This window comes from Hemibagrus wyckioides, linkage group LG13 (genome assembly GCF_019097595.1).
Source record: "Hemibagrus wyckioides isolate EC202008001 linkage group LG13, SWU_Hwy_1.0, whole genome shotgun sequence".
Classification (NCBI taxonomy): Eukaryota; Metazoa; Chordata; class Actinopteri; order Siluriformes; family Bagridae; genus Hemibagrus; species Hemibagrus wyckioides.
In genome coordinates this window covers 21,075,006-21,086,821 of record NC_080722.1, presented here as the reverse complement: position 1 = coordinate 21,086,821, position 11,816 = coordinate 21,075,006, and the positions used below count along the sequence as shown (strand labels likewise).

At 38.6% G+C, this 11,816-nt stretch overlaps 1 protein-coding gene across 1 annotated transcript; it reads left to right on the top strand.

Moving 5' to 3' along the window:
• The first annotated feature begins 430 nt into the window (after positions 1–430).
• Positions 431–10,593, top strand: samd14 (sterile alpha motif domain containing 14). Its single transcript, XM_058406857.1, has 9 exons — positions 431–644; positions 4,760–4,813; positions 7,206–7,363; positions 7,458–8,280; positions 9,271–9,358; positions 9,654–9,722; positions 9,807–9,945; positions 10,169–10,252; positions 10,341–10,593. The coding sequence occupies exons 2-9, from the start codon at positions 4,771–4,773 to the stop codon at positions 10,524–10,526; spliced, it is 1,590 nt and encodes a 529-aa protein (XP_058262840.1). The 5' UTR covers positions 431–644; positions 4,760–4,770; the 3' UTR covers positions 10,527–10,593.
• The last annotated feature ends 1,223 nt before the right edge of the window (positions 10,594–11,816 follow it).

The following is an 11,816-nucleotide window of genomic DNA, read 5'->3' as shown; positions in this document are numbered from 1 at the left end:
ATGTATATGGAATATGTTTATATCTATCTTAAGTAGTGATGTGTTATTTGTGAACGAATCAAGCTGTTTCGGTCTTTAAGATGTCTCTTTTAAGTGAAAAAATGATATATTTGAGGAGGAAACTCGGATCCTGTGACTCTCTCAGTGAAATTTCATCAGCATGCAGTATTTAGATTTATGTACCACTTGCTGGGTGTGTAAATAGATTATTTCAAAAATAAAACTTGCACGGATCTGTTTAGGATCCGAAAGAATCGACTCTTACTGATGAGCTGAGCCAAGTGCAGAAAAAAAGAGCAGAGATTCCCATCAGTGAGCTAGTCTTTAAGTGGAAATAGAGGATGGACTGATCCATGGACATGCATTACGTTACCCCTCCTCCATTCTCTCTCTCTCTCTCTCTCTCTCTCTATCCCCCACATCATCTCATCACAGCCTTTGGGTGTGAACAGAGCTGTTGTCCTGGACTCTGATGCTCCTCATATCTCGGAGAGTGTGCTTCTGTACGCGTGTGTAAGTGTGTATATTTGTGTGTGTGTGTGTGTTTGTTTGTTTGTGTGATTGTAAATGAAAGAATCAGCTTGAGATCTAATCGGCATGTCAGGCATATGAGCAACTCTATGGGACAGAGCTTCTAACCTGAGGTGGGTTACTCACTTCCTTCATTCTCTCTCTCTCTCTCTCTCTCTCTCTCTCTCTCTCGCTCTTGCTTTATTCCATTTGCTTCAATGAAAAATGTATGAATTTTTGGTGCCTTCAGTTCAGTAAAAGGGAAATGCTCCTAACTACGCCTCTCTGAAGGTATTTTGAAAAATTTAAGCACAATCTAAGAAAGCAGCACAAACTCTTGATTTAGTAAGTTTTGCACCATAATAGTGTTTTTTGACTCCGGTTTTGATTGTATTACAGTTTCAGAGCCATGAAATATGGAAGCGCTACATGTAGTTTTCGTTGTGTTTCGTTTCGTCTTTGTTGTCTTGTCATTTTCGAGTTGCTCAGCTGTCACATAAATGTTAAATATGGTTATTATCCTTTTGTGCCTGTGCTGTGAAATGCTGGTCTCGATTATTGTGTTGTTATCTCGGGGTGAGTTTTAGAGATAATACTATACAATGGAATAAAACACAACGACACAAAATTGTGCTCTCGTAGGAAAATAATCAACAGCAATGAATGTGATGAAACTCCACCTACCACCCTGAAGGTGATTATATTCCTATATATTCCTATAACAGCACAATTATATTCCTTTTACACCACAGCCACTTCACAACAGATACAGGTTTTTGATTTATGAAAGAATGACAGATCATCACTTTTGTCTGTTTATTAGTTACGTGTAATGTTTTGGAATGTCCACGTTCCGGTACTCACTTACGCTATAGCAGCTATAAACAGTCGTTCCCCCGACAGTCTATCTGTTCTCTTCTTCATGAATGAGCTGTTACTATAGAAACGATAACATCTCCGAACAATTCTATCCGAGGTCGTCTTATAGAAAAGGATCAAGTTTATAAATGCACGTCATTTGCAATTTCTCTTAGTGTCAAGGATTATTTGCTCCACGTTTTTTGTTAGCGTTTTTTTGTTTTGTTTTGGTGCTGTTGTTTTTTTTTTTTTGCTCAGTGAAAGCAGGAACAGATTTGCTGACCGATGCAGAAGTCAGTTTTATCTTCACCCATCTCCATATTGATTTGTTTGCTATAGCATTTTCCCGGCCTGTCAGCTACTTAGCAGGGATGCTGTATAGATGTGTGTGTGTGTGTGGGTGGGTGGGGGGTGGGGGGGCAGGGTTTTTATGGCCATTAGCTTCGTATCAGAGGTGCACTGATGCATTATGGGGGCTTATTGTAATACAAATTGAGTTGAGTCCCTTGACAGAGAAACGATGTGTGTAATATCATTTTTTAAAATGTGTCCCCAAATTTATGTGTGTGTGTGTGTGTGTGGGTGTGTGTGGGTCCCCTGAATTTCATGAATTTTTATTCCCCACAGAGTTCTTGCTTATTGAGCATGCTCTTGGCTATGGGTGGAGGGGCAGCCCTTGACGCTGAGAACACCTGGCTAACACTTTTATGTTAGCTGAATGAGCGTTACGCTTTAAACTATTTGTATTGGCATGCCATAATGCACATACATAATCTCCCTAAAAAAAAGAAACTTGTGTATTGTTGGAACGTTTTGAGGAAAGTTAACACAGACGTCTTTACAAAGGTACAACCTTGTATCGCAAAGCTTTTTTTTTAAACAGTGCAGCAACATCATTTGTGGTAAGGTTACAACCTAATGTTCTGATAATCGTACACTTTCACATAATCTGCAGAAATGATACAGACTATTCTGTAAGATACGGTATTTATTACTTAACTGTTAATCACTTTAAACAATAAACGAAGCAACTTAAGTCCACAAGTTCTACAAGATCATGAGATCATCTGTGATATAATTAGCTTTAAAATATAGATACCATGAGAACATGAGATAATCTGAGAGACAATAAGCTTTAAATGAATGGAGATACCATGTGAGCTTGAAGTATTCTGAGATCAGTCTTTTAATTAAGAGACCATGAGATAATCTGAGATACACTGACTTTAACATGAATACACCACGGGATTATGAGATACAATGCGCTTTAAATGAAGATCCTTTCAGGCCTTGAAATAATCTGAGATACAGTGGGCTTCTAAATTAAGATCCTAAGAGACTATGAGATAATCTGAGATGCCGTGATATTAAAATGAATACACTTTTTCGAATATGAGATAATATGAGATACAATGAGCTTTCAATGAAGCTACTACAAGGTGATATACAATTAGTTTTAAATGAAATCCTTTGAGGCCTTAAAATAATTTGAGATACAGTGGGCTTTTAATAAAGATCCTAGGAGACCATGAAATAATCTGAAATACCGTGATGTTAAAATGAATACACTATGCGAGTATGAGATAATATGAGATACAGTAAACTTTAAATGAAGATCCTTAAAGGAAGGCCTTGAAATAATCTGAGATACAGAGGGCTTCTAATTAAGATCCTAAGAGACTATGAGATAATCTGAGATACAGTGATGTTAAAACGAATACACTATGCGAGTGTGAGATAATATGAGATACAATGAGCTTTCAATGAAGATACTACAAGGTGATATGCAATTAGCTTTAAATGAAGATCCCTTGAGGCTTAAAAATAATCTTAGATACAGTGGGAATTTAATTAAGATCCTAAGAGACCATAAAATAATCTGAGATACACTGACCTTAAAAAGAACATACCATGGGATTATGAGATAATATGAGATACAATGAGCATTCAATGAAGACTGAATGGGTCTTCAAATAATCTGTGATACAGTGGGCTTTTAATTAAGATCCTAAGAGACCATGAGATAATCTAAGATACATTGACCTTAAAATGAATATACCATAGGATTATGAGATAATATAAGATACAATTAGCTTTCAATGAAGATCCTATAAGGCTTTGAAATAATCAGAGATACAGTGGGCTTCTAATGATCCTAATTCTATTAAATACTAACAGCAGTGAACGAGGGCTTTATAAAGATTAATACTTGCTGATCAGCTGATGTATTTAGTATAAGGAAAGGACAAGCTGCCCTGAGGATTGAGTTATAAACAAGGTTCAGAGGAGGATAATCGATGTGGTTAATGGTACCATGAGACCTGTTATAAATGAAGGATTTGCTGCTTATTTAGGCAGAGATTTATTTTCCTTTGCAGCATTCGATGTTTAGTTTATGCTCTTCATTATTATTATATATTTGGAAGACACCAGATGGCACAAAGACTCTGCTGGCCTCTTCACCCAGCCAAAGTATGTGTGTGTGTGTGTGTGTGCCAACCTCTCTGGACCTGACCAACTGGTCAACACTGTGTGTGTGTGTGTGTGTGGGTGTGTCTGAGAGAACAGATAAGGTGGACAGCAGGATGACGTGATTTATTAAAATAAATATTACCAATTTTTATATACATAAACATATCTAAAAAATAAATATATGTGTAAATATGTTTCTATTAATGAAATGTAAATAGGCTCAATGTTGCAAATGTGCTAAAATGCAATAAGTTCTCATCAACATGTCATTAGTGTATGAATTATTAATGACTAATGAATCATTTAAATCAATAAAATAATCTTTAATCTTTAATCAATAATCTTTATTGATTTTTAAGATTGGTCAGCCTTAGATATGATTTTTCAGAAAAGATTTTACGACGATTCAGCAAGAAAAAATAAAATGAATACTGATTAGGATCAATTTAAATCCTACAGTTTGATGAAAATCATATTTTTAGATGACGCTTATCAAAGCGATGTAATATATTTTGTATGTTTTATAGCTATATATAAAATGTTAAGGCGATATAAAAATGTCAAATTTATTTCTTTAGTATAAACAAATAAATTTATTTATTTATTATATATTATTTTTAATTGAAATTTCTAAAAAAATATTTCAACAAATATGCATATGTATTTTTTTTTTTTAAATGTCAGGGATATGATTGTGATCATTATAATAAATGTTTTTTTTTAAAATTGAAAATCAGTAAATATGATTAATAAAAAAAATTACATTAAATTAAATTAAATGTTAGTTAAATTAAATTAAATGTTTTTTGACTGCATGGGTATTAAAAATTAAATAAAAATTAGCAAAAATTGAATGTAACTACGTGTAATTAAAAAAAGAAAGAAAGAAAATAATCCGGATATATTTTTTGGTCTGTAGATAAGGTCATCATGTCCTCCACCCCGCTGGCAGAGACGGAAGAAGATGTGTTTGGTGAGTGACCTCCTCGCTCTCTTCCCTTCCCCCTTTCCTCCTCCTCCATTAGAGCATCATCCCAGCCTTTAATGTCCACACACTCAGTGCGTTTCGGCCTGAGAGTGGACCATCAAACCCACTGCTAGCAGCCTGAAACAGGATCCCATACAGCACACGTGTTCTCTTCCTCCTGCACTCCTTCACATCTCTGTTCCTCCTCCACTCTCTACATGGGTGCTGATGCTCTACATCTTCTTTCTGCTTATTGTCTGTTAGACTTGCTCTTTTCCTCAATGGACTTTTCTAGATTTTGTACAGTGAAGGTTGCTGACGTCTTTACTGTTCTCATCATTTATTGTTTTCTCTGCCATTACAGCTCTATACTCCAATTACACATTACACTACACTACAATTACACTATACTTCAATTACACTACACTACACTACAATTACACTACACTACAATTACACTACACTATACTACAATTACACTACACTACACTACAGTTACACTACACAACATTACACTACATTACACTACACTCTATACTACACTACACTACACTACAAGTACACTATACTAGGCAATAGTAAACTATACTGCAGTTACACTACACAACACTACACTACAAATAAACAACATTACACTACACTACACTAAACTACACTACACAACACTACACTTCACTACAAATACAATTACACAACACAACACTACACTACAATATAAATACCAACCCTGAAAGCTTTATCTTTGACTCTGGGCTCTTCATTTGCACTGAGTTTGACAGCAAGCAGTTTCTACATATTGATTATATTTTGTGTCTGCTACATTTTTATTACACACACACACACACACACACCCACCACACTTTTTGAGAAACTTCATGTGAAACGTAAGCTAACAGAAGATGAACTCTTCTTCTACCTCATGATGTCAACAACATGCAGTCAGTGACCCAGTGTACAGTTAGGAGAACGTGTTCAGCAGTTTAGACGTACTCAAGCAGAGTTCTACAGGCTTCAGCAAAAATCTCTTTTTCTCAGCCTTTGTGTGGAAAACTTCCTCTTCTTCTTCTTCCACTTATTATTATTACTACTGTTTATTGAAGTAGTTCGGATGTATTTTTGGTGTATTGGTCATTAATCCCTCTTTCTTCTCTCTATCTTCCACCCAAACCTGTTTGTTATAGACACACTGGCTGCTCTCACATTTCACCTTATATTTTTTGAATAACTTTCCAGTTTGATGTAAGAGCATCACAGATCTTGAGTCAAATATTGGATTTTGTTTTGTTTGGTTTTGTGTTTTGGTCATTTACACATATACAAGGTTGTATGGGTGCTGGTGGCTCAGTGGTAGGTTTCTTGCCTACCATGTGCATGGCCCAGGTTCGATTCCCAGGCAGTGCCCAAACCCCAGCCACTGGATGCAGTGCTGGTCCCAAGCTGGGATAAAAGTGGGAGGGTTGCAGGATATACATGGTCTGAAGGTTTCTTCCACATGCCATCTAAGGGAGGTTTTCCTTGCCTCAGTCACCTCAGGCTTGCTCACTAGGGATGATTTTGTCTAACATCTTGGACATTTGTACTATGTTTCTTATTTTCTGTAAATGTCCATTGTTTAAAGCGCTATACAAATAAAATTGAATTGAAATTGAATTGAATATTGCTAATAGACAAAAAAAATTTATTATTATTTTTTTTTACTATAAGGATGCCTGAGCCATTTGCACTACAGTGTCTATAAGATTATTTTGTCCTTGGCCTTGATCCCAACCCTGGATGCAAAGCCGTGGATCTTGTGAATTATCTCATTTAAAATTCTGGAATTAAAGCTCGAAAGAGCTCGAACAAGATGACATCACAGCATAGTGTTAAATTCAGCTAGGTTAAATAATGCGCTCTTGTGTAATAAGGACCTTTTTAGAAGACTTAGAAGCAGATGACTTAACTCGCTTTCTGGAGCTTATGGTGGCTGGAGGCTGAAAAATAATAATAAGGCTCGAATTATCCAGGAACAGCTCTGATGCTTTATGAGTTTGGCTAGAGGGCAGATGTAGTGTCTTCACATTCCTCAGTCCTTGCTAAAGCACCTCGAATTTCTTCATACTCTGTGTGTGTGTGTGTGCGTGTGGGTGTGTCTGAAAGGGATATCGTTACATCATTCACTTTGGTAATCTGTGGCTGCTGACAGTTTAATAGAGCTCCAGCCTTGCTTTACGACATCACTATGTTTTACGGCTGCTAAGGCATGCATGCGTGTGTGTGTGTGTGTGTGTGTGCGCGCGTGTGTGTGCGTGCATGTGTGTGCATGTGTGAGAGACACAGAAAGAATAAGCCCCACCATCTGATGCCTATTCAGGTTGTGCATCTACAGTAATGATTCTCATCATGGTTTTTCTGTAAGATTTGACAGACGCAGTGCCTGAGACCGAGCGACTGGACAGCAGCCTACAGAAAGCTAAAGCTCAGCTGTCTATCAAAACCAGGAGGCACCGTCCCTCCAGGTCCCGTCTCCGGGACAGTCTCAGTTCGACAGAGGGAGATGACAGCCTTGATGGAAAGGTCTGTTTGTGGGGGGTCTAATTTTACTAATGTAGAACAAAATATAATTTGTGAAGTGTGACTAACCAAGGTTGTGTGTATTCACATGCACCAGAGCTACAGTGGCCTGTTGTCCGGCTCCTGCTCACCTCTCCATGTGTCCCTGCGCTGCCCCTCCCCCTTGTCTGACTTCCATCCTTCCTCCTCTCCTGCACGGAAGGATCAAGCCTTTAACTTTGAGATAGCTGAGAGTGAAAAGAAAAAACAAAAGCGAAGGAGTGCATGCTTACCATATCCCTCATCTCCAACCCCCCTGATCAGGGGGGACCAGGAGGACCACACCCCTATGCACCACAGGGACCATATTATGCAGGACCAAGAGGATAGTCTCCTACTGTGCCAGGGGGATCATCTAAACCTGCATATCAAAGAGAACTACCACCTACAACACAGGGACCGTCCTCAACTGCACCCGGAGGACCGCACTGACCTTCACCAAGGTGACCCTCTCCTACGACACCTGGAGGACCACACACACCTGCAGCAGAGGGACCACACCCACCTCCGACAAGGTGACCATATCCAACTGCAAAAAGGGGACCATTTCCAGAAGGACCGTGCCCACTTGCAAAAGGGGGACCATTTCCAGAAGGACCACACCCACCTGCAAAAAGGGGACCATTTCCAGAAGGACCATGCCCACATGCAAAAGGGGGACCATTTCCAGAAGGACCAAACTGACCTGCAAAGATGGGACCTTTTCCAGAAAGACCACACCCACCTGCACAACAGGGACCATCTTCAAAAGGACCAAAGCTCTCTGCACAAGAGGGACCATCTCCAGAAGGACCAAACCCATGTGCGCGAGAAGGAACGGGTCCAGATACTTGAAGAGAATCATTCTCCCCTGCACCAGAGGGAATACTCTCAGAGTGAAGGTAGACATTTTGAATAAGCAAGGTTAACTTCTCAGGCCTAAAGCTCCCAGTACAGTTTTTACTATCGTAACACACTTTAAAGTGCAGATCTTTTAAAGCACATGAGTGACTGGTGGAACACAATGGGATGAGGGTAGAGTGCTTATTGATTTGTGGATAGAAACAGATTTAAACCTTTGGCATTAAGAATACATGACGTCTCCCATTCAGAGGACGAGCAGCTGGTCTTGTAAAACTCAAGTTGAAGATTTGTTTTCTCATTTCAGGTTGTTTTCTTGATTACATTTCTAAACTGATGCAGTCACCATTTTTTAGCCATAACCTCCCAGGCTAAGATCAGCTTCTGAAGTCAGTCTAACTCAGTCTGGCAGATTTCAAGAGGGATTTTCAGCCAACAGTCCATCCATCCATTTTCTATAACCACTTTATTCCTAATTAGGGTCATGGGGATCTGCTGGAGCCTATCCCAGCACACATTGGGCAAAGTGCATGGGCACACTCTGGACAGGTCGCCAGTCCGTCATAGGGCCACATATAGACATTTGAACCCAGGACCTTCTTGCTTTGAGGCAAAAGTGCTAACCACTAAGCCACTGTGCTGCCCCAGCCAACAGTCATTAGCTACTAATGTAATAGAACTCAATCAAGGGAAAGTGGGCAATGGGACACAGGGATAATGTGGTTCCATTTGGTTCCATAATGTGGTTGAAATGTTTACTAGGCTTCTGCACAAAGGTATTTTACTGTATATAGGGCTGAACATATAGAGTCTGTATATGGAAATGGAAGAGACTGTTACGGGCATGACTTAAAGTCCAAATGCCAACACACGACTAATTCACCACCATAGACTGTGTTGTTGACATTTTGGCAACATTTTGTCTTGTGATTGTTCTTCTTTGCCTAGCTATAGCTGGAAAACAAATCCATAACACTGAGTAACCCTGGAGTGTTGTACGTTAATGACATGACCTTATTATTTATGTTCAGATGACGCTCGTGATATCGGTTCGGATGAGCCGAGCAGCCCGACGGTCCTGCTGGACAAGAAGACCAGGAGGCGTTTCCTCGATCTCGGGTCAGTGAGATTTTTATCCTGTGGATATTCTGAATTCTGGATTCCTTCTGGCAAAGGAATGACTGCTTATAGCTGCTATAGCATAAGAGATAACTTTGTTTTGTGGAAGTTCTGTAACTATAAACGGATAAAATGACAACATACACTACGTTCTTTAGTTAATTAAAGGTCCTGCAGTATGAGAAGAATTTAACACTTTAGAATGGAGTCTTATAGAACTTCCGGGAGGTAACAGTAAGTCTGCTGTAGTTTTCCTAATCAGTGGACCATTGGACTGTTGTGTTTCTTTGTACAGGGTGACTTTGCGTCGCACATATGGAAAGGTCAGGAGGGAGCGAGCCAGCAGACATGCCGCAGAAAACCGGTACGGGATCAACGTGCTACAAAACATCTGCATCCATGCATGTATATGTACATGGATTTATTCTGATCACATGGTTGGTTGTAGGGAGCCGGACAGTGCAGAAAGCCGATCCTCACGTTCCTCTGGTCCCCCGTTTGTGCCTTTCTCCTGGCTGACGGAGAGAATAAGGGGCTCTGGTTCTCCGAAGAACTCCAGCCAATCCCCAGCCAAGTCTCTATCAGAGGTTACCTTGGAACTTGGTGTTTTCTTTTTACATTCACTTAGATTCCTATTTAGTTTTGACTCTTGTGAACTTTATAGTGCTTTTTGCCACAGATAGGGGGCCAAGCACCAAAGGTCATTAAGCAGTCTATTGCAATTGTACATAGACTGTTCAATTGCAGAATTTTTCTCTTAACAAGTTACTAACTATTAACTACTCTCTGTTTCCCTTTTCCTTTTGGAAGGACGAGGAATTAAAAAACGACAGCAGGTCCAGCAGGAACGAGTCATCGCAGCCGTATCAGAGCCTTTCTGACCACTCTGATGAGGTGTGTTATATATTTTCAGCAGTGTATTTTTTCTATCCACAAAATTTTCATGGCCAGTGCTTGTGGCAAGTGATGATGTGTTTTCCAGGGAAGGGATGAACACGCAGAACCCCGCGTTGTCAAAAAGAAGACCATCCTGCCGTTCTCATCAGGCGGAAGAGACAGGACAGAGAAGCAGAACGGCATCCAAAAAGACAAGAGGGACAACGGACACGACGGGGACGGACAAAAATTACTGACCTCTCAATCACAGTGCAAGCATTTTGATTTATGAGTAAATTCTTCCTATTGATTTTCAGCTGTAAATACTGTAGGACCTCTTATTATTGTAACTTATTCAGACATAATACTAATAAAATTTTTTGGAAAATTTACAAATTAAAATGAACGTGTCATCAAATTGTTGGAGTCATAAAATGCATAAAAGCAGAATAAAATATCAAGGTAGCAGAGTAAATGATATAATCTCATATCAGCTTGCTTAATAATAATAATAATAATAATAAGGTGTAATGCATTTTTATTACTACTGCATTTTGCCTTCACACATTCTTCACCTGATGTGTGTTAATGCAATTGCATGCAAAAGTTTGCACACACTTAAAAAAAATGTAAAAGACAGAGAAGTTGGAATTTACATTACATTAATGTTCCTTCATTACCTTAAATACCAAACAGTAATCAAATAAAAAAAGACAGAGTGGCATGACGAAGCATAGTCACTGTTCCAACCCAGACGTTGATTATTTTCTTACAGCAACATCGCATGAAGTGTTTTATTCCTCTTACATCACAGCAATTTGCCAACATTAACAATTAAAAAACATTCAAGAACAGCATGTAATCAGTTTTTTATCCAGTTATAGCTACATTTAATGCTGTTGCTGTCGACTTAGCTTATGTTATCACTTACATTATACTGTTGCACTATTTCTGTGGGTAAATAAAAAAGGTTTATCATTTTTTTCTATTCAAAAACACACTGTGATGCAGATATTTGCACTCTTTTTTTATATAAATCAGACAAGCAAAGGTGTATTTTTAACATGGCAGACACACACACACACACACAAACGCTTTTGCTCTACCTTCAGGGAATAAACCTGAATGAATAATATCAAAAGAACCGCATAAATTCGTAATAAAAAACATAAATTTCATTCTCTCTCTCTCTCTCTCTCTCTCTCTCTTTCTCTCTCTCTCTCTCACACACACACACACACACACACCAGCAATATATACAAGATGCCTTAAGTTTAAACTGTAAAATATTTACTACTTTCCTATTTGTGTGTATTTTCAGCCTCTCTATTTTCGAAAATCTCTTCCAATAATGAAACATATCCCAACTTCTAGGTAAAATATTAAGTAAATTATATATTTTTTCACTCTATCCCCAATTTGTTCCTGTTCATTTTTCTTTATTATTTCTCTAATGTTTTTTTTTCTTTATGTAACAACAACAACAACAACAACAACAATAATAATATATACAAAGAAGCTGATTGAATCAACCACTTAGACGATTCGCAGCTTGCGCTGGCCAATAGAATTAACTCCTACT